At 53.0% G+C, this 22,096-nt stretch overlaps 1 protein-coding gene across 2 annotated transcripts in view; it reads left to right on the top strand.

Annotated features, from left to right (window-relative positions):
- CASP8AP2 (caspase 8 associated protein 2) overlaps positions 1-22,096 on the top strand; it is a 231,082-nt gene that overhangs the window by 175,434 nt on the left and 33,552 nt on the right. For both annotated transcript variants that reach the window (XM_086926647.1, XM_086926646.1), the window contains exon 9: positions 2,998-3,097. In XM_086926647.1, coding sequence (XP_086782773.1) covers positions 2,998-3,097 — 100 coding nt within the window. The remainder of the gene's footprint in view (positions 1-2,997; positions 3,098-22,096) is intronic.

The raw sequence follows: 22,096 nt of genomic DNA, 5'->3' as shown, positions 1-22,096 counted from the left end.
TAGTGAGCACCTTGCACCAGTCCAAGCAACCCTTATGGTGATGGTTGTAAAGTCAACCTTATAGACCAGCTATCCTAGTGGTAGCATGGACAAAGCAGTCTTAGGCTAAACTCAAGAGGGCATGTGAAGCCAGCTGGTTTACCATATGTAACCCCTTTAATACCAAATGAAAGGACACCACACAGGATATATATAAAATATGTTATTTATTTCTAGACAAATCCTCTGAACTCTTTATGAGGTCAGAGGCACAAGCACAATACAAGATATTCAATTAAAATACAATAAGTTGCACAAAATACAGTAGGGCCCTAGGGGCATGCTAAACCATATACTAAAATAGTGGTATAAGGACTACACGGAAAGTGAATAAGCCTAGGGCCTAGGGAATCGCTGGGGCTACGCTGAGCTACCAAGAGTTAGGAAGCAGGAGGTGTGACTGGCCTCGTTTGTTGTGTTCGTCAACATGCAGCTTTGCCTCCTCCTCCCTGAAGGCCTTCTTCGTTGCATTAGGGAGCATTTGTTGCGTGGCATCGAGTGATGCTTGAATCTGAGACACTAATCTCGGATGTTGTGTGGGTCCATAATTGATAACTACTCCCTTTAAGTGTGGCACAGGTTGAAGTCGGTAGGCTTCAGAGCGGACATAACCCTAACACACCGTCAAGAAAAGCATTTCGGATGTTTGTGTTGGTGAAGAACTAACACATATTTGGACACGTAACTCTGGATCGGAGTTGAAGGGCTTACAAAAAAAAGGAACTTACAGCTTGCAGGGGTAGCACCTATAGACTGCTCTGTGCCGTTACTTCTGGAGGTGGAACAGGCAGTCATGTAGTCCAGTGGTGAGACTTGTAGGCACATAAGAGCAATTGCTGAAAAGTTTCTGGATCCATTGTGGCACCCTAGAGAATTCAAAATGTGAGGAAATCTTGCTTCCCTGCCCCCTCGCTGCGCTTGCTTCGCTGCCCCCGCTTCGCTGCCCCCTCGCTGCGCTTGCTTCGCTGCCCCCTCGCTGCGCTTGCTTCGCTGCCCCCTCGCTGTGCTTGCTTCCCTTCCCCCTCGCTGTGCTTGCTCTCCTGGGTGTGTGTGTGGCTCTGGGTGGGTGTGTGTGTGGCTCTGGGTGGGTGTGTGTGTGGCTCTGGGTGGGTGTGTGTGTGGCTCTGGGTGGGTGTGTGTGGCTCTGGGTGGGTGTGTGTGGCTCTGGGTGTGTGTGTGGCTCTGGGTGGGTGTGTGTGTGTGTGGCTCTGGGTGGGTGTGTGTGTGTGTGGCTCTCGGTGTGTGTGTGTGTGTGTGGCTCTGGGTGTGTGTGTGTGTGGCTCTGGGTGTGTGTGTGGCTCTGGGTGTGTGTGTGGCTCTGGGTGTATGGGTGTGTGTGTGGCTCTGGGTGTGTGTGGCTCTGGGTGTGTGTGGCTGGCTGTGTGTGTGTGGCTCTGGGTGTGTGTGTGTGGTAGTAATTGCTGTCTGCTGAGCTCGTCCAGTAGGGTACAATAGGTCTCACATTTGCGAGAGATTAAGCTATTGGCAATGTAAATGACAATGCCATTTATTTATCTGTTTTCAAAACCAACACATAAATAAAAATGTTTGTTGTCATTTACAATGCCAATAGCTCTAACTTTTGTAAAGGCGAAACCGTTGCATTGTAAATGCTTGTTTATTTTGGAATCACGTGTAAAATAATATGAATAAATTCATTCAATTGTGTGTAACAGATCCATCTAAATTAAATACTCAAATAGTAACCGTCATTGTATGCAGCACTGCATTAACAACCCAAATGGAACTCGCATAGGCAAGACCTATTGGCTTTGGCAATGCTGGTTCTGACCTTTGTGGGCCTGGGCTTGTTCAATTTTGCTGTTTTCTAGTGGGTTTGACGCACATTATTAGCCTTTCCTAATTTTCGCTTTGTACCGTCTTGTAAGCCAGCAAAATCTTCTGGTAATTCTTTTCTAGCTTTTGCTGTCATTACCACCGCATATTGGTTTGTGCCCTGATTGTATGATTGGTCACCCTCTGTCTGGGAGACTGCCTCTTTCCTGGTTAATGCTTAGCCGATGGTGTAGCCTACAGTTTGCTGCTACTTTTATTCTTTTCTAGTTGTCATTGTTCGCATTGCATCGCCTTTGTTGAGGGTCCATGATTTGATAAAGATCCCTCTCAAACAGGGATTCCCCCTACCCCCCACCCTCACACCCCAGGTAAATACATCCTCCGTGTCTGCCACCCGGCCAGATGCCTCCCATTAGTACCTTTTCATTTGTGCTGAGAATAGAGAACATATTTTTCTTTTGCTTCTGAAAGAATTAATAGGTTGTTTATAATTTGTATTTAAAGCTTTGTTGGCCCTGGTGTGGAGAGTTTCTGGCAGCAGAAATGCATCAAATAAAACAAATGAAGGGCCTATGGGACCTGGACAGGGTGTAGGAGGTAGGACATAGCATTGCTGTGTACGACTTTGTTGAGTCAAACAGTGTATGGTGTAATGGTTCAATGGATTATGATAGGCCGCGTGGTTAGTTTAAGGTTCGGCCCTGACAATGTCATGAAAGCTAATAATGAAAATAAGGGGTCACAGTCGGTGCCTGATGGAAAAATTTACTTAATAAATAGTCGTGAATACAATTTCTGTTTTTCCCTGTTGTGACGTAGTAACTTATTCAAACGATAATTTAAGACACCCCTTAAAACAGTGTAATGGTGTACAGATAATACATGATTTAGTTTCGAACCATTAGCTTAGGCCTCGCCGTTTTTCATGTTAAGTTTTGCAGTTTAATTGCACTCTATTTGGCCAGTTTATCAAATTGGTTTAGCTTCTACAACAGTGGGGTGAGGTTTAATTATTTTTATCATGCGTTTTCCTTGTTACAATGATATTAATCTGTTATTATGAGCCCAATCCTAAATAGTTGGTTTGGTGTCACTTTGGATGTATTGTCTGGTGTACACATCAGGCTTTTTGGATGTTAAATGTTGTAACTTTTTTCACAGAGACGATGATAGACTAATTCTTTTGGAGTGTCAAAAGCAAGGACCAACGAAAGAGGCGTTGAACTACATAGCAGGCAAACTTAAAAAAGATGCAGTTCAGGTATGTGTTAAGGTCCATTTCTGTTCAAATTTGCTGAATTTTGTTGCGATATACAAGCAAGTATGGCTTCGCCCACCATACGTGTCTTGGAATTGTGATGGGGGCTGGGACATTCTTCTCTGTCAACAAAGGTACTTCCTCGCTTATACAATAATGGTACTGTGCTTTTTTTTTACAGTGTTAAAACAATAATTTGTATGTTTCCATCATGTGTTGTAAATCACATACTGCTGAATCTTCTGCCATTTAAATTTGCCTGTGGAATATTACAAGTCGTTTTTCTATAAAATCTTTCCTTTCAACTTGAAGAAGGGCTCCTGATTGTGGACCAAACCCCACAGTGCACCAGTACATGCACTGTTTCCACTTCACTTAATTTTTTTCTTTAATTTTTTTCTATCATCTGATTTGGAGCTGAGGTAGAGTACTCTATCTGCTGAACATTATCACTGCTGAAATGAGGTCTGGAAAGCCTCATTGTTGATGCAGAATGGCTGCATGGAGCACCAAACAAAGAAAAGAGGCCTCACTCGACGTTGCATCAGGAAGAATTATTCACATGCATTCAAAGTACTATCAGAATGTCTTTAAGGAGTGGGAAATTGAAAATGCAGCGTTTATTATTTTTCTTCAGTGTCATACTCAGTTGCCACAATCTGACCAGAATTGGAGATGTAATCTGTGCCTTCCTTGAGAGCACCACAAAAGCAGTGTCAGGCTTATAAGCATTTTAAGTCTAAAAAAACAGTTCCGCTACATTGTGATAATCGGTGAAACTTCTTATGCAGGTATGGAGTAAAATGAGCGAGATGTCTTGCAAGAGGCTAATAGAACTTCGGGGGTTAATTGTCCAGGACAAATATAAGGGCAAGCTTTACAACCTTATGATAACAAAGGATCAGTTGTCAAATTTTTACCATCCCTGAAATATATCCACAAATGTACTAAGATTCTAACTCACGCTCCAAAATAAATAGTTCAGGTACAGCCTGAAGAGGGGTGGCAACTGGGCCAAAATCCACATGCAAATGGATATGGTGCAAACTCAGGCCAAGTCTCTTCATTGATCATCAGAGGTAATGTGAAGGTCTCAATTGATTCCCAAGGCCCTGAAAGCAATAATTAGCAGCTGTTCAACCTCGAAAATCTAACACGAAAAGCACACTAGCTCAAAATGGTCATTCAGAACTGAGCAAATATTGGCCTTGAAATGATTGACCGAATTGGGTGCTTGATTCAGAAAATACTTTAAAAGCTTCCTCGAAGAGATCCTAGGTGCATTTACGCAAGGACAGATGGGATACTGAAAATGTGTGCCAAAAATGAATGTTCGAGGCATATGAGCTGCAGATCGTACACTTAGCAATAGATCGCCACCTGGTGTTGGATAGATCGCCACCTGGTGTTGGGCTTGGATGATTGCAGGTTGTTGTCTTCTTGGAAGAAATCTTTGTAGTCACGAATCTGAAAGAGACACGTTAGTGATAGATTCCTTACCTTAGAATATCCCCAGGCATCTGACTGGATCTGGAAATTTTTGCGTAGCAATACCCCTGCGCGTCGGTAGGCGTCGTCTGCGGCTCCGCGTCCGTCGTCGGCGTCGTTAGCGCCGGAATGACGTCGTCGGAGTACTTGGACGCCGCCCATGCGCGCTGACGTCAGTTCTTCTTTTTTCCGCGCCAGCTAGCGCAGATCCGGAGAAGCTCTACCCCTAGTCATTTTTTGACAAAACTTTTGATCTTTTTGATCATTCTTTTTCTTCGAGTCTTCGACTCTATCGGTGCCGGTAGGGATGCCCAGGTTCAAACCCTGCTCGAAGTGCGACCGACTGATGTCGGTGACGGACCCCCATCGTCGGTGCCTGAAGTGCTTAGGCCTCGATCACGACGACCGCACCTGCTCCGACTGCCGGGCCCGGACGTCGAAGGCTAGGCGGGAGCGGTCCCGTAAGCGGCTCGAGCTCCGGCAGTCGGCCCGCGCCGCTCCCGGTCCCACGGGAGGTCGAGGGACAGGTCGCGTGGGCGGAGTCATCGCAGCTCCGGGAGTGGACAACGGTCGTCGGGATCCAAGTCCTCAGGTAAGAGGCATGAGAGGTCGGAGAGACGTCATTGTTCCTCCAACCCTCCACGATGCGGCCGGGGGCTCGGGCGACACCACCCACGCGGCTCCGCGGGAGTTGCAAGCGTCTCCGCCTGCCCCATACCTTCGGGTCCCTGGGCATGGCGCGACGCCGGAGGAGATCGAGCGGTACCTCATGGCCATGAGGTCCCTCCCTCCTCAGTCTGGTTCCGTGGCGCCTCCGGGCCCAACTGTCTCGACTGGAGGTCCTAGCGGGTCGGGCGCTTCGGCCCAGACGCCGTCGGGTGCTTCGGCCCCGGCGCCGCCGGTGACTTCGGTCCCGGCGCCGCAGGACCTCACTGGATCCGGTTCCCGATCCGGGTCGTCGCCGGTCGACCTTACGACCTCACCGGCGCCGGCCCCACGGGTGTCGCCCCCGGCGCCCACTACGGACGCCGTCCCTAATGTTTCCTGCGGTCCGACTCTGGCGCCGGAACGGTGCCGCTGGGCGCCGATTCCGTCGGCCTTTGGGGATTTTTATCTCCACGAGGAGGCCCTGTCTACTAATCCTGTTTTACAGGACACAGGTGACGAGGAAGATTAAGAGGGGTCCGAGGACCCTCTGGCACGGGAGTGCCAGTCTCAACAGGACTGGACATACAAGCTTGGGGAGGCCAGTGGTATTGACACATCGCCAGACACTGGATTTGTCTCCCCTCCGACTCTGGCTTCGGAGGAGGGGTCAAGATATAGCGTAGTGTTAACGAAGGCAGCCAAGGCCTTAAACCTTGAGCTCCCTGTCGCGGCCGTGAGGACTAACCTCCTCACCGAGGTCCTCAAACCGCAGTCAAGCTCCAGCGAGCCTCTCCTGCCGTTCAATGAGGCCTTGTGTGACGTTCTTGTGGGCACCTGGTCCAAGCCCGCCACAGGTCCGCCTGTGGATAGGAACGTTGCCAGACGCTACCGCCCGGCCCCGGGCGACCCAGGTTTTTTGTTCACCCACCCCACCCCGAGATCCTGGTCATCCAGGCCTCAAATTCCCAGACCTCATTCCCGTCGGCCCCGCCCAACTGGGAATCCAAGAGATACGAACAGTTCAGGAAGAAGGTGTTCTCGTCTGTGAGCTTAGGGCTGCGGTCTGTTAATACCGCCTGTCTCTTGGGCCGCTACACCCACACTCTGTGGGACGCGGTTGCGGACGTGCTGCCACAATGTCTGGAGGAGGTCCGGGCTAAACGCGCCCAAACCCTTTCGGATGGCCGAGACGCAGCACGTTACTGCATCCGGTGTGGGCTGGATACAACGGACTCACTGGGCAGGGCGATGGCAACGACGGTGGCGGTTCGCCGCCACACCTGGTTGAGGTCCGCCAACTTCTCGGCCGATGTCCAGGCTACACTCCTGGACATTCCGTTCGATGGCCGTCGCCTCTTCGGCGACAAGGCAGACCATGCGCTGGAATGTTTTAAGGACTCCAGGGCTACGGCCAAGTCCTTGGGCCTCTCGGCCCCACGCCAACAATCGGGTGCCTTTCGCTCCTTCCTTGGCCACGGAAGGGGCGCACCCACACGTGCTGCCAGCCACGCGCCGCAGAATGTTCAACAGTGCGGTGGCGGCCGTGGAAAACGCCGTGGCGGCGGTCGGGGACAACGGCGAGGCCAGTCCACACCTCCCTCCACAGCACCCGCCTCATAACCTTCCTAGTCCGAGTTTTCATGCCCATGTGACACCTGTGGGAGGCAGGGTTCGCCATCACCTCTCCCACTGGCGCACTATCACATCGGACAGGTGGGTGCTGCAGATCGGCCGAAGGGGCTACTCCCTCCTTTTCGAGGCGACCCCTCCATCCATGCCACCCCAATGCCACCGCGTGTAGGGGGATAACTTGCAACTTCTGCAAGAGGAAGTCACAGCCCTCTTAGCCAAGGGGGCCATCGAGCGCGTTCCTGGGCTAAAAGTAGGGTGTGGATGTTACTCCCACTACTTTCTGGTGCCCAAGAAGGGCAAAGGGGGCCTACGCCCTATCTTGGACCTTCGGAACGTCAACGGTTTCCTCCGGAAGGAGAAGTTCAAGATGCTGACTTTGGCTCAGGTCCTAGCTGCCCTGGACCCAGAAGACTGGATGATAGCGTTGGACTTGCAGGACGCTTATTTCCACATCCCCGTCCTGCCGGCCCACCGGCGTTACCTGCGGTTCATGGTAGGCCAAGAGCACTTTCAGTTTACCGTGCTCCCCTTCGGCCTTACCAGCGCCCCACGGGTGTTCACGAAGGTGATGGCGGTGGTCGCAGCCCATCTGCGCAGGTTAGGGGTATCAGTCTTCCCCTACCTAGACGACTGGTTGTTGAAGACGGGCTCGCCCCAGACAGTCATCAGCCACCTCCAGACTACTGCCGACCTCCTGCATTTGCTGGGGTTCTCCATCAATGTGCCAAAGTCGCACCTGTGTCCCTCTCAGAAGCTCCTCCTCATCTGAGTGGTTCTCGACTCAGCGCAGTTTCGGGTTTACCCACCTGAACAGCGGGTGCGGGATATACAGGCTCTGATTCCCATCTTTCAGCCTTTGTCCCGGGTCTCGGTCAGGTTGACGCTGCGGCTTCTGGGGCTGATGGCCTTCTGCATCCTTCTGGTGCATCACGCCCGGTGGCGGATGCGGGCTCTGCAGTGGGACCTGAAGTTTCAGTGGGCCCAGCATCAGGGCAACCTGTCCGACCATGTCCTGATCTCGGAGGGCACTGCGAGACAACTGCAGTGGTGGCTCACGGACCACGATTGGGTCAATGGCAGATCCCTCTCCCTACCCCACCCGGAGCACGTGGTTGTGACGGACGCGTCCCTCCAGGGCTGGGGAGGCCACATGGGAGAGGCGGAGATCAGAAGCCTCTGGTCTCCGGCGGAGTCCCGGCTCCACATCAACCTTTTGGAGCTGCGGGCGATTCGTCTAGCACTGAAGGCATTCCTCCCCTCTGTCCGGGGGAGTGTAGTGCAGGTGTTCACGGACAACACCACCGCCATGTGGTACTGCAACAAACAAGGCGGGTGGGGTTGTGGACCCTTTGCCAGGAGGCTCTGCGCCTCTGGCAGTGGCTGGAACATCAGGGCGTGACCATGGTGGTTCAACACCTGGCAGGCTCTCTGAATGCCAGGGCGTACGAACTCAGCCGTCGGTGCATGATGGATCACGAATGGCGTCTGAACTCTGACGTGGCGCAACGCCTCTTTCAGCAATGGGGAGAGCCTTGGTTAGATCTATTCGCCACAGAAGAGAACGCGCAATGTCATCTGTTCTGCGCGTTGGAATTTCTAAGGCGGCACTCGCTCGAAGACTCTTTTCGTCGCGAGTGGAGTTGCGGTCTATTGTACGCCTTTCTGCCTATACCACTTCTGCCCAGAGTGCTGAAGAAGATCAGGCGCGACCGGGCCCAGGTTATCCTTGTGGCTCCGGACTGGGCACGAAGATACTGGTATTTCGAGCTACTCAGCAGTCGATCCCCCGATTCGTCTGCCTCTTCGGGAGGACCTTCTGTCGCAGCAGCAGGGGACGGTCCTGCACCCGAACCTGTCCAGTCTCCACCTACAAGCTTGGAGATTGAGCGGCGGCAGTTGAGGCCATTTGACTTGCCTCCCGAAGTCTGTGATATCATTCTGGCAGCCAGGCGTCCCTCCACAAAGTCGGTATACGCCTGCAGGTGGAACAGATTTGTGGCATGGTGCACAGCAAAGGCTGTGGACCCTCTCTCTGCACCCCTTTCTGAAGTTCTACTCTTCCTTCTATCCCTTGCCCAGCAGGGTCCTGCTCTGGGCACTCTTAAGGGGTACATTTTCTGCTCTTTCCGCCTTCTTACGGCTTCCAGATCAGCCTTCCTTATTCAAGTCCCCCATTGTAAATAGATTTGAAGGGCATCACACACATGTCCCTCCTGTTCCCTTCGTGATGCCCCAGAGGGACTTGAATCTTGTTCTCACTTATCTAATGTGTGCTCCCTTTGAGCCGCTCCATAACTGTCCTCTCCGTCTTCTCACCCTGAAGACTGCTTTCCTGGTTGCCATCACCTCTGCCAGGAGAGTGAGTGAGTTCCAGGTTCTTTCTTCTACTCCACCTTTCCTCTCTGTTCATCCGGACAAGGTGGTGTTGCGTACACGACCTTCCTTTCTGCCCAAGGTTGTCAGGGCCTTTCACATCGGGCAGTCCATTCTTTGCCCACCTTCTTTCCGCCTCCGCATCACTCGAAAGAGGAAGAGAGACTCCACCGTCTGGACCCAAAACGTGCGCTCTCTTATTACCTAGATCGCACACGCCAGTTCCGGGTGGATGACCAACTCTTTGTTGGTTACGTGGGCGCGAAGAAGGGAAAAAGACTACTCCTTTCGGTGCCTCGGCACCGAAAAAACATGTGCCAATTCCACCTCCTCCATTGGCACCGAAACATACTTCGACGCCGAAGGACTCTTCGACACCGAAGCCAAAACGCCCTTCGGTGCCCAAAGACAAAGACCCTTCGCCACCCACACCAAAAGATACATCGGCGCCAAAGCCAAAAACTGTACTGGATCCGAAAGCTTCGACTCCAAAACCTTCCGGTTCCAAAAATAAAGATGGAAAGCCAGAGTCCGGCGCCACAAGCCCAACAAAACCTGTCACCACGCCGAAATCTCCAATATCGGTACCAAAGACTCCAAGGCCTGATACAGAGACGCCTAAACACTCTAACAAGCCTACCAAGCCAAAACCACCTTCGACACCGAAGAATTTGCCACAGGACTCCTCCTAACGCAAAGAACACTAAACAACCACTATCGGCACCGAAAAAACCGACGCCGAAAAAGACTGTAGAAGAGGAAGAACTGTTTAGACCAGATCCTAAACAGAAAAAGGTCCATATCAACCCAAAAACTGGACATGTGGAAGCAATTCCTTACAAGAAAAGACCAGCAGACACACCATTCATTCATTGTATCTTTATTTCGACAAATTTTGTCATAAAAGAATTCACAAAATTGAGCATTAAAAAGAAGTAATAGACGGGCGTGGCCAAGATGGCGGGGTGAGCGGACGCTTCCCCCCGTAGCTCCTCCGGCCCGGCTCAGCTCGAGCCCCGATTCCTGCGCTTCTCTCCCCCCGCTGCTGCACTGCGGGCGAGGGGACTGTGCCGGAGTTCCTGGGGCACATTTTGGTGCCACTTTGACTTCTGGGGCCCCGGGGGAAGCCCCCGAAAAGTTTACTCGGAGATCGCTCCGAGGAGTGGAGCCCGGGTCGCCCCGAGGAGAAGAGCCTGGAGGCGGAGCGTAGTGCGGCGCTGTCCGCGCGCCTTGGCTGGCCCGAGTGCTGAAAAGCGGAACGCCGGAGATCCCGAGGGAGCGGACTAGACAGACTTAGCGGAGTGAGGTGGCTTCCCGGCCGGTGCCCTGGTGGCAGACACCATTGCTGGGCGACGGACCTTAGCCCTGCACCGGCGATCCCCCCCCCTACCCGGGGTCTCGAAGGGTGACGCCTTGCGAACTCCGCGCCTGGAGGCGCTGGACGGCGGAGTTCGAGCAGTGCCCGAGCCGGGCAAATCAACTGGAGATGGAGGGAGGCACCGGTTTCATACTTTCCGGACCCGTTATCATTTGAGAGTTGCCCACGGACTTGCTGGCCGGGCTGCCTTCTTGGTTCCCACCCTCCCGCCATCTTGTCTTTGTGTGGCTGAGCCCGGTGACCCCTGCCCGCGCCCTTCTCACACGGGGGCCTCGACTCGTTCTGGCACCGACTCATCGGCTGCCCTCCCTGGGAGCACGAGGCGGGAGGCCTACACTTCGGACATTGCTGCCTGCCCTACTGGCCCGGGGGCCGTCTTGCCCAAGCCCGGACCGCCATTTTGTCGCCTGTGACGCACTACCCTTGTCCTCGGCGAGGGCCTCACATCTGGTGCCCGCGAGCGGCGGCGCTCGCCTACAGCCACTGACCCTGTGCTTTGCCGGGCCCCAAGATGACTGGAAGACGTGGAGCGGCACGGGGAGATCGCACCTTGCCGGAAATGCTCGGCAGGTCCCAGCAACTACGCGACCGGACGCAGCCGTCCCCGGGGGCCTCCCGGGCGTCAACGGACGCAACTGCGGGCGAGCCGCCGGTCACGCGGTCCTTCATGGAGGACTTATTCAGCTCCCTCAAGGAGGAATTTCAGACTCTTAAGACCGAAGTGGCTGGAGAGGTCCGGGAGGTGCGCAGAGAAGTCGAGGGCCTGGGTGAACGGGTCGATACTGTGGAGACGGCGGCTCAACGTCGCGATGAGGAGATAACCCATCTCCAACAGGACGTCCTCCGCCTCCGGGAGCAATGTGTCGAGCTCCAGGCCCACTCGGAGGACCTCGAGAACAGGTCCAGGCGGAATAACATCCGGGTGCGGGGTGTTTCATCCGCCGATGAAGGTGCGGACCTAGTGGCTTATCTGCAGGACCTGTTCCGCGACATCTTGGAGGAAGGAGCGGATTTCCCCATCCGCATTGACAGAGCACACAGGGTGGGCCGCCAGCGCCAGTCATCGGCACCCCCGCCTGATATCCTGGCATTCTTGCCGGATTTCCCCCTAAAGGAGCGCATCATGACGGAGGCCCGTAGGAAGCAACCACTGACCTTCCGCGGAAGACCTGTGGCGCTCTATCAGGACCTGTCCGCCATCACACTGCAAAAGCGCAGGTCTTTCCGCATCGCTACGGACTTTCTGCGAGAGCACGAGACAGCCTATTCCTGGGGTCACCCCTTCCGTCTTATCTTTCGATGGAATGGGGTACTGCATCAGCTGCGCTCCTTACAAGATGTCTGCGGGGTGCTGGGTCTTACCGCTACGGAGGAGGAAGGGACTACACCCGCATGGAGGCGCCCCGAGCGGCGGGGCCGACGGAGGTCGAGAAGGCGCCCATCGTCAGCGCCAGCGAGTCGCCCAGACTCGCCCACCATCAGATCTGAAATGGCGGAGGCCCTGAGGACTGCGGCCAGGAACTTGCCTGAATCTACTGGTGTGGCCTTAACGGCCTAACTTTTCTCCGGGGGGAGAGGCTCTTCGCTTTAACGATGCTGGGCTGGGGGCTGGGGGGGCGGGGGGGTGGTGTGTGGCTGGACGTCCACTTGACTGTTTTCTGCAGACTCGCCCATTTGGGCTAGACTGAGACTATGGGGTGTTGTTTTCTGTTTTTTGTTTTGGCCGGTTGCCATAAGTGGGTTTTGGGGGGGTTTCATTGTTGGTTTGTTGTGGGGGGGGTCCCGTCCGAAGCTGTCCGAACGCGTACGATGCCGCTTCTGGCCTTCCCTGCGCCCCTGCCCCGTGCACCCCCTCCACTCATCCCCCGCCTGCTGCATAGCACGTTGTTTCCCTGGAGGCGATGCCACCCCTTAAAGTAGTGACCCTTAATGTCAAGGGTCTGAATAACCCCGTGAAGCGTAGAGCGATCCTCTCCCTGTTAGAGGGGTCGCAGGCGGATATCTGCCTCCTGCAGGAGACCCATTTACTTTCCAGAGATTGCCATAGGTTGCGCTCTGCCAAGTTCCCCACGCAACTTTTTTCCTCTGCTGCGACTAAGACCGCTGGGGTGGCCATTCTTCTAGCTAGCTCCTTTAGGGGGGAGGTGCTGTATAAACATGCTGAGCAGAAGGGGAGGCTCTTAGTGTATCGCATGCGCTTAGGAGGTGTTACCTTTATGGTTGGTTCGGTTTACAGCCCAAACGACCACCAGGATCGTTTCCTGGACTCAGTGTTGGTGGACGTTACTGCCTCGCCCGATCGCCATATCATCCTGGGGGGAGACCTGAATATGGTCTTCGACTCCACTCTAGATAGGTCTGCCCAGCGCTTTCCGCAGACAGGGGAGCTTTCTAGGGCGGTACAGGACCAGATTGCGGAGATGGACCTGCATGACCTCTGGCGCACCATGCATCCCACCGTTAGGGACTACTCCTACTTCTCCCACGCACACCGCACTTATTCGCGGTTGGATTATCTTTTGGTGAGCGGCCCGCTTCGCTCGGCCGCCACGGCGGCGGACATCGGGGTCTTGTCCCTGTCCGATCACGCGCCGGTTTCCGGAGTCTTTGCGTGGCCGGCGGCCCCCCCCTCGAGAGGGATGTGGCAGCTTCGGGACACGCTTCTCCATAAGAAATCGGTAGTGAAGCGAGTGGAGGAGGTCATCCAGGACTACCTGACCCACAATAACAACTCTGACACGTCCCTGGCTACGCAGTGGGCGGCTTTGAAATCAGTCGTCAGAGGAGAGTTTATCTCCATTTCCTCGGCGGAGAACAAGGAACGCCAGCGCAAGAGGGAAGAACTGACGGCGCAGGTTAGGGAGCTTGAGCAGGTCCACCGCCGGACGGGGGCTCCTCATGTTTGGAAGCAACTGAAGGCGGCACGAAAACTCCTCTCTGCGTTGGATCTAGATCGGGCGGAGTATGCAGCGCTGCGCCTAAAACATGCCTTTTACACCGGCGGAGACAGGTGCGGTAAGCTCCTGGCCCATAGGCTCAGGGCTGCGCAGCAACGCAATGTGGTGAAGGAGCTGGTGGGAGTGGATGGGATCCCGGTTTCCGGTGACGCGGAGGTGGCAGATACCTTTCGATCCTTTTACGAGGCACTATACGCTTCAGAACCCTCCCCACCGGGAGAGGCTGAGGCCTATCTGGAATCCGTGACCCTCCCGGCCTTGGACCCCTCCCAGGCGGATCACCTAGAGAGGGACATCCACGTGGAGGAGGTCATCTCCGCGATCGCACGGCTGAAGCATGGTAAAGCCCCGGGCCCGGATGGCTACACGGCCTTATTCTACAAGACCTTCTGTCCCACTGTCGCTCCTCTCCTGGCTAGCTTGTTCAACTCCTTCTCCGAACCGGGTGCCATCCCACCGGACCTCCTCTCGGCGACTGTGTCGGTTATCCCCAAGCCGGGGAAGGACCGGACCTTATGCGGCTCGTACCGGCCCATTTCGCTCCTAAATGTGGACCTCAAGCTTTACACCGGAATCTTGGCGGCCAGACTGGGTCTACACTTACCAGGTTTGGTGGAGGCGGATCAGGCCGGTTTTGTACCCGGTAGGCAGACGGTCGACAACACGAAGAGGGTGACGCACGTGCTGGAAAAGGCCTCACGCGTCCCGGGGGAGCGGATGCTGCTATCGGTCGACGCGGAGAAGGCCTTTGATAGGGTTCATTGGCCATACCTCGAGCTGGTCCTTGAGAAACTGGGGATCGGCGAGAAGTTCCGCACTATGGTCTTTAACTGCTATAGGAGACCGTCGGCGTCAGTGCGTGTCAATGGACACAGCTCCAGCAGCTTCGCCATTGAGCGCGGCACGAGACAGGGTTGCCCCCTCTCGCCGCTCCTCTTCGCCCTTTATATGGAGCCGTTTGCGCAGAGGATCCGCGACAACCCGGACGCTATTGGGGTAAAGATGGGGCAATACATACACACTGTCAGCTTATACGCGGACGATGTCTTGCTGACCCTAGATGACCCCAAGCGGTCCCTCCCTGCCTGCGTCCAGGAGCTGGACGCTTTTGCCCGCGTTGCGGGCTTTAAAATGAACATGGCCAAGTCGGCTGCACTGGACGTGTCGCTCTCTGCCGACACCAGACGGGACCTTCAAAGTCTCTTTCCTTTGCAGTGGTCCTCCTCCACGATGCCTTACCTGGGCATTTTGCTTGCTCCCACCCTGCCCGCCATGGTCGCAGCTAACTACTCCTCCCTGGGCAAAAAGATAAAGGAGGAACTCGGCCGATGGAACAAGGGCCTACTCTCGTGGCTGGGCCGTATTGCGGCGGTGAAGATGACGATACTGCCCCAAATCCTGTATCTTTTTCGCGCTCTACCTCTTCAGCCCCCCGTGGGTTGGATACGGCAGACACAGGCAGACATCTCCCGCTTTGTGTGGCAGGGCCGTAAGCCTCGGATGAAGCGGGTCCTCTCCATGCTTGCCCCGGAGGCGGGAGGTCTCGGAGTCCCGGACCTCCGGAAGTACTTTCAGGCGGTGCAGCTCCGGTACCTGGTGGAGTGGAGCCGGTGGGAATCGGACAAACATTGGCTCTTTCAAGACCAGGCAGTTGCAGGCCGTACCCTCCAGGGGGTCCCGTTCCTACGGCACATTCATCGCCCGCCTAATCTCTACGCCTCCTTTATCACCCGGGTCCCGCTAAGAGTGTGGGACGCGGTGTGTGAGCTTCGGGAGCTCACCACTTTTCCGTCGCCGTTCACTCCCATTGCTGGCAACCCGGACTTCACTCCGGGTCTGGAGCCGGGGGCCTTTTCCCACTGGGTGAGTGCGGGATGCAGGGCGCTTTTCCAGATCTACGGGCCGGAGGGCGTGCTCCCCTTCCAGCAGCTCCGACAGGAGTTTGGCCTGACGGAAGGGGACAGACTGCGTTACATGCAAGTCCGCCACTGGGCTCTTCAACCCCCAGTGCGTGACGTCGCCGCCCGTACGATTACGCCCTATGAGCGATGGTTGGTGACCCGGGCCTCGGACGCCAAACTCATCACTGATCTGTATAAATTTCTCCAACCCCCGCCGTTTCACTATCATAACCCAGGGAGGGAGCGCTGGCACAGGGAACTGGGCAGGACCCTGAGCCACAAGGAATGGGACAAGATTGCGTATCGGGCGAGGCACTCTGCGTACCACACGGGGCTGACGGAAACCTTCACTAAAGTGTCCACCTATTGGTACTACACCCCGGAGCGGCTCTACGAGATGCGCAAACTAGGCGATAAGGGTTGTTGGCGCGGCTGCGGACAGGAGGGCACCCTCACGCACATTCTCTGGGAGTGCCCGGTGCTGTCGGCCTACTGGAAGGAAGTCTTAGATGAGGTGGATAGGCACTTTGAGATTGAGCTTCCGCGCTTCCCCGCATATGTCTTGCTTGGCCTCCCCAATGACTTGATGTACCCGCTGAAATCCCGCAGGGGCAGGCAGATTGCGATTGCGCTAGGCTCCGCCGTTCAGAACATACTTGTCCTTTGGCGCACCCCCACTGCCCCCTCTATCACTGGTTGGTTGCATAGGCTCTGGCAGGTACTGGGCATGGAGAAGATGTCGCTAACGGTGGCTGGGAATGTTGACCAGTTTGAGGAGCTCTGGCAGCCCTTTTTGGCACTGCTGTCCACGGAATTTCGCGAGCTAACGTGTCCACGGTACTTGCGCCTCCTTAGGCTGACACCGCCGGCGCCAGCGGCGGAGTGATTGGGCGGGGTGGGGGCCGGGGGTTGGGGGTGGGAGGTGGGGATATATGCTTCTAATGCTGACTTTCGGACGGGGATGTTGGGGTATTGTTTTCTTTTCTTTCCTCCTTTGCTTTTCTTTCTCCTTTTCTGGGGTCGAGGGGCTGGTGGAACGGTATGCTTCTCCTTTGCTGTGTCGCAGGGTGCTACTCTGGCTTGGCCTTGCCTAGGGAGTGGGGGCCTACAGGGGGGTTGTTCACAATGCCTTACTGCCTTATGTTTTTGCCTTGTTACCCTCTGGGGCATCCTGCCTCCCTCTTTTTCTCCCGACTCGCTGCAACGTTTTGCTTCTTGTACTGTATGTTTACCTGACCTCCTGCTCCCCTCCCCATGTTTTCTTTATGCCTTAATAAAATACTTTAAACCTAAAAGAAGTAATACAGTATAAACAAATAATCAATGTTACAAGAGCGAGAAAATGCAACTACCCATAAGACCTGTTAATACTTGGCAAACCACAATTAATTAAGAGTGTCCGTAAGTTCATCCATTACATACCTAAAATTTCAATGCATCCATCTATATATCTGTACAACTATAAAAAACGGAAACTAAAAACTTTCAAAGAAAATATCTACGTTCAGGCAATGTTTGTTAATATCCTTCTCTTGTTCCACATCGCTGCCAAGAATTTTGTTACAGCAAATACAGTCACAGTGGAGAGATATGTTTTAAAAATTCTATAGGCTTGCATGCAATGGGTGAAGCCCAGGTTTTTACATAGGGGAATAATCCAATACCTCCTAGACTTTTGATAGGCTGGACAAAAGAACAATATATGCAATTCATTTTCCTGCTCGCAGTTGCAACCGGGACAATTTTTTGGAGAAGACCAACACCATTTACTCGTCCAAGCTCTAATTGGCAAGGTGCCGTATCTCCATTGTAAATACAATTTTCTGAATACAATGGGATAAATGTCATCTAAAAAGTCTGTAATCATTAAAAAAGTTCCAGATAGGGTGTTGATTTGTGCGTTCTGTGTAGAGGCAATTAGTTTGCTTTCTTAGTATGACTTAGCCAAGTGCTTGCGTGGGACCCTAGTACAGGCTGTCTCCCGGTCAGACCACAATACGGGAAGTCCTATCCTCCCAAATTCATCTCTCAAGTACTTGAACCATGGGAGTTTCCCCACACTCTGAGTCTTAGGATTTCCAGAAGCTCCTGCCTGTAATTCAGGAGCTCGGGGGTAGTCAAAAGCCTCTGCCAGAATGTTAGCGGTTTGAGACCCAGTTCCTCGTCTATAGGTCTGAGGCCCAGATCGTACCTCAGCTTCAAGAGAGGCGTACTGGGGGGCAAAGCCAGAAGCTGTCTTAGAAATTTATTTTCAGTGACGACAATCTCGGGTCTGCACAGGTAGCCCCAGAATTTGCCGCCATACATTACTGCCCCCCTTGCCTGCAATTTGTATATATCTAGGGGTGGGCCAATCGGTTTAACAGAAGATTTGTTTGAGAGCTTAAGGATGCCCCCCGCTAATTGGGCTAACTTAAGTTGGGATTTTATTTGATGTGGGGCCTAAGTCATGGTATCATTTAAGGTCACCCCCAGGTACTCAAAGGTCTGGACCCTTTCCAACCTGACTGTGCCTATCCTCTGGTTTGAACGTGTAGTTGCTGGGGGATTAAAAATCATACATTTGGTTTTGAGGGTATTTATCTCTAGTCCCCGTTCGAGACAAAATGCCTCAAAACCATCTAGCACACGTTGAATACCCATAGGGGATTTAGACAATAGCAAGATAGCATCTGCGAACATGATCGCAGGCACCCGGCAACCAGCGATCTTGGGGGCATCACTGTTTGGTACCACGTTCGGGTGGGCGATTACCCCGTTGACGTAGAGGCAAAACAGGGTCGGTGCCAAGACACAACCCTGTCTCACCCCCCTGTCCACGGGGAATCTAGATGACAACACACCATTTTTTCCACACCTGACCTGTGCAAAATTCTCCTTATGGAGTCTCATTATCATGTTCAAAAGTTGCAAGGAATGCCCAGCTCTAGAAGCACAGACCATCATTTTCCCTGTGGGACCAGATCGAAGGGCGCACGCAGGTCCACAAAAACAGTGTAAAGTGTACCACCCTCAATCTTGACGGTTTTCCAGAATTAGAGGGTCAGACGAAAGATTTGATCCGTAGTGGATGTACTTTTTCTAAACCCTGCCTGGTAGGGACTCAAAATTGAACACTCCTCAATCCAGTCCAGGAGGTGGTCTAGAATCAGCCCAGCGAAAATCTTTTGCGTCACATCAATGAGGCTAATAGGCCTGTAGTTGGCTGGGAGAAGAGAAGAGCCCTTCTTGAAGATAGGGACAATCTCTGCTCCCAGCCAAGTACTAGGGACCGCCATACCCCTCTGGACTGCATTGAATATAGCCGTTAAATAGGGGGCCCAGACCATGGGTTCATGCTTGAAGAGGTCGCCTGCGAGTTTATCCAGCCCCAGCGCTTTACCGGCTGCAAGTTTGGATAATGCAACACAGACCTCTCCCTCAGTAAAATCAACCTCGTCAATTTGGACAGTAGGATTAAGCAACAACCCCGTGGTCCCCATTCGCAAAAATGATCCTCCCACACATTGGCAGCAATATTTGGTACAACTGCTGGTAGTGGGTCGCCCAACCCCGTATTTACAATTAACCAGAATTTCCGAGCTTATCTTATTTTAAGAGCAGACGTTAAATTGGCCCAGTTGTCATTGTCCCAATCGATCTTGGCATAGTGGATTAGCCGCTTATATTCTAGTCTCCTAGCTTTTATTAGTGCCTTATTGTTATTTTGCTTCACGGCCCGAAGCAGTTCTGCCTTAGCCTTTCTGCAGACAGTATTATACCATGTGGCTCTATTGCCCCTCATTATCCCTTTTGACCCCGGGGGGTTAAAAACCTCTGCTAAAGTACTAGCGACCTGGGTGGGGGACCCACTATTGGGGGTATTTTCCAGTGCCCGTCCTCCTCCAGGTTAGCGCCATCCATCAGCCCAGGAGTGGCTCGAAGTGGCAATTCAGATCGCTCCCTACCACAAGCGAGGTACCATGAGGAATAGTGTTTAAAAATAAAGAAAGCTCCTCCATGGTTCTGGACTAGCTTGTGATGTTCACAGGTCTGGAATAGACATTGACCAATGCGAGCCTTGAGGCGTTCGACCACTCTTAAGACCACGCATTGGACGTTCTCCGATGAAGTATTCATAGCCCTGACTTTACAGCACAAATGGGAGCCCACCCAAATAGTTAGGACCCCAGACGGACGGCCCTTCCCCCCCACCTAGCCGGGACTGAAAACAAAACAAAGCCACTCCGTAATTGGTCCTCCCTAGCCCAGGTTTCCTGGAAGAGGGACACGTCATTCTTGTCTATAAACGAGCCCCACTCAGGACAGGCCATTTTATTACACAGACCTGCCAGGTTCCAGGACAATATTGTCCGTGAGCTGGCATTAATTCTAGTTCCCTGGATTGGGGAACTAGATCCTGTTTTAGTTGTGGTAGCTAGTAGAATATGTGAATTAATTGGGCCTATTGTCTGGTTGTCCCAATTGTTGGGTCCAGAGGGTGCGCATGCCAATGGCCTTAAGTGGTTGTTCTCCACGTGATCAACTCCTTGAGTCCTACCTTCACTCATACATGTGACGGTCCCTCTATGATGAATTAAGTTATGGGTAGGACCATCAATTATCCGGGGTCGACCTGCTACTCCATGGTTATGCTATAGTCCGTCGACCTGGTCCAGGCAGCTATACCGATTATAGTTAAGATGTTGAGTAGACATATAGGTGTTATGAGACTTGTCCCTAAACCAACTACTCTGCCCTCTGGATACCACCCTTGTCCAACCCTCCTCTGGCCCCAATTTAGGACAAAGGGTGTCAGATGGATAAAAGAAGGACAGTGGGAGGGTCTGGATTATGGTATCGGAGTCGCTGTCCGGCCAATTACAGATATGAGAAACTGTTCCAGGGTCCCTGAAGTTAACCAGGACACAGTCACCACTAATATTTTTGTTAGTGTTGCCCACCCAGGAAACCCCTCTAACCATCAAAATTTCGCTGGAAATATGTGGGGGAAGAGGTCTGTTTTTATTCAGCCAGTTTGCAACTTTATTTGTAAGTGATGCAAACGATTCTGCAACTGGATTACCAAACTCAGGAACTCCAGTTAAGACCACTACAAGGGGAGCCGCTTCCGGTGGAAGATCTATTGCCATTTTCTTTCTCAATGTATTGCCCTCTGGAATTTTTCGCTCACCGTGCGAGTTAGGCTTTTTGGCCAACCTCAAAGGGCTAACCGGAAGGACAGAATGGGTGTTCCTGTTTGGGGTACTCTGTACTGTAGAGAGGGGAATTGCTGGGGAGTGGATGTAAGCTATAGATGCGCCCCCCCCCCCTCGTTAGTATCAGGCTTTCCCTTCCGTGATTTTGGCTGTTTGCAAATAATCTGCCATAGCCCTAGTGACTTTTTCTATGTTTGTCAGCCTAACGTCAATTTGAGCAAGTCTGGCATCTAAAGGGCCAAGCAAAGACTTCAGAAGGGTGCCTATGTTAGAACTCAATTGGCCACCCCCAGCCAGAGTTACGCCACCAGTATTAAAGATGTTAGGCTGCACTGTAGGCGAACTCAAGGCAGAATAAGTAATAGTATCAATGATTACTGGGGGAACCACCTTGCCTTGTACCTGACCCTTAGGATCAGAGTGGGTATAACATTTGGCTAACTTCGCCTTTTTCTCCCCGCTTGTCTGTGCCCCGCGTTTTCTTTTTGGAAAGGCCCCCTCCCGTTTCCCTCGAGCTGAAGAATATTAAGCTCAGGTATGCTGTCAGATATCGAGTTATAACAAATAATAGGCGCTAAAGTAGATTCAGGGATAGCCAGTAAAGAATCATTGCACATTGCAGGGCTACTCCTGGGCTTTGGCGAGTCAGTAGTTATTAAGTGGTCATTATGGTTTAAGGAAACAACAGGGGGGACCGTGCACCTTTCAGGAGTTCTAGCGTTCGCTATGTGCCCCAACGAGAATCTCTTAACATTGTCAATTTCCTGGGAAAGTCGCCGTTCTAAAATAGTTATTTCATGAGATAACACCGAGCTTGCTCTAACCAGAAAATTGTCCAAAGTACCTGCCACCAATGTGCCCGAAGATGTTGCTTTGCTCCTAGTCTCTCGGCCCGTCATTATCCTGCTAGGCGAATGGTGATATGACCGGTGTTAGTAGAAAACCCTGAGCACACCACCTAGTACGCAATAATAGCCAAGAGGGGTAGCCCGGTCCGGTCTTTCGCGGTCTAGAACGGGCTAAAAAGGGCCCGGCCTTGGCCCGGGCTTCGCCCGGCACGCGCACGCGCGCGTCCCTGGTAGATAGAGTAAAATATATCCGTGCAGGCAAACGGCGGAAACGATGAGGGAAGAGGCTACAGCTGGGTAGGCAATGGGCTGCTGGTCCTCGCTGTCCCTCTCTGAAGCAAACCCTCTGATGCAGGCAACAAAACCTCTACGAGCGGCACTTCCACCTGTGGTTCCTGCCAAAAAGGATTGTGCAACTTCTCCAATGCACCCTTCCTCTCCTATCCCTCCTTATATTGAACCCATAGCTTCTCCTGTTCAATCTCCTGCATCATCACGCCACACTGACGAGGAGTATGATCTAGGTGGGGGGATTGACGTACCAGAGCCACACACATACCCTTTAGATGAGGATGTCAA

The sequence above is a fragment of the Lissotriton vulgaris genome, chromosome 6 (assembly GCF_964263255.1).
Source record: "Lissotriton vulgaris chromosome 6, aLisVul1.2, whole genome shotgun sequence".
NCBI lineage: Eukaryota > Metazoa > Chordata > Amphibia > Caudata > Salamandridae > Lissotriton > Lissotriton vulgaris.
Note: the sequence above shows the minus strand (reverse complement) of the source record. Positions and strands in the feature narration are given on the sequence as shown.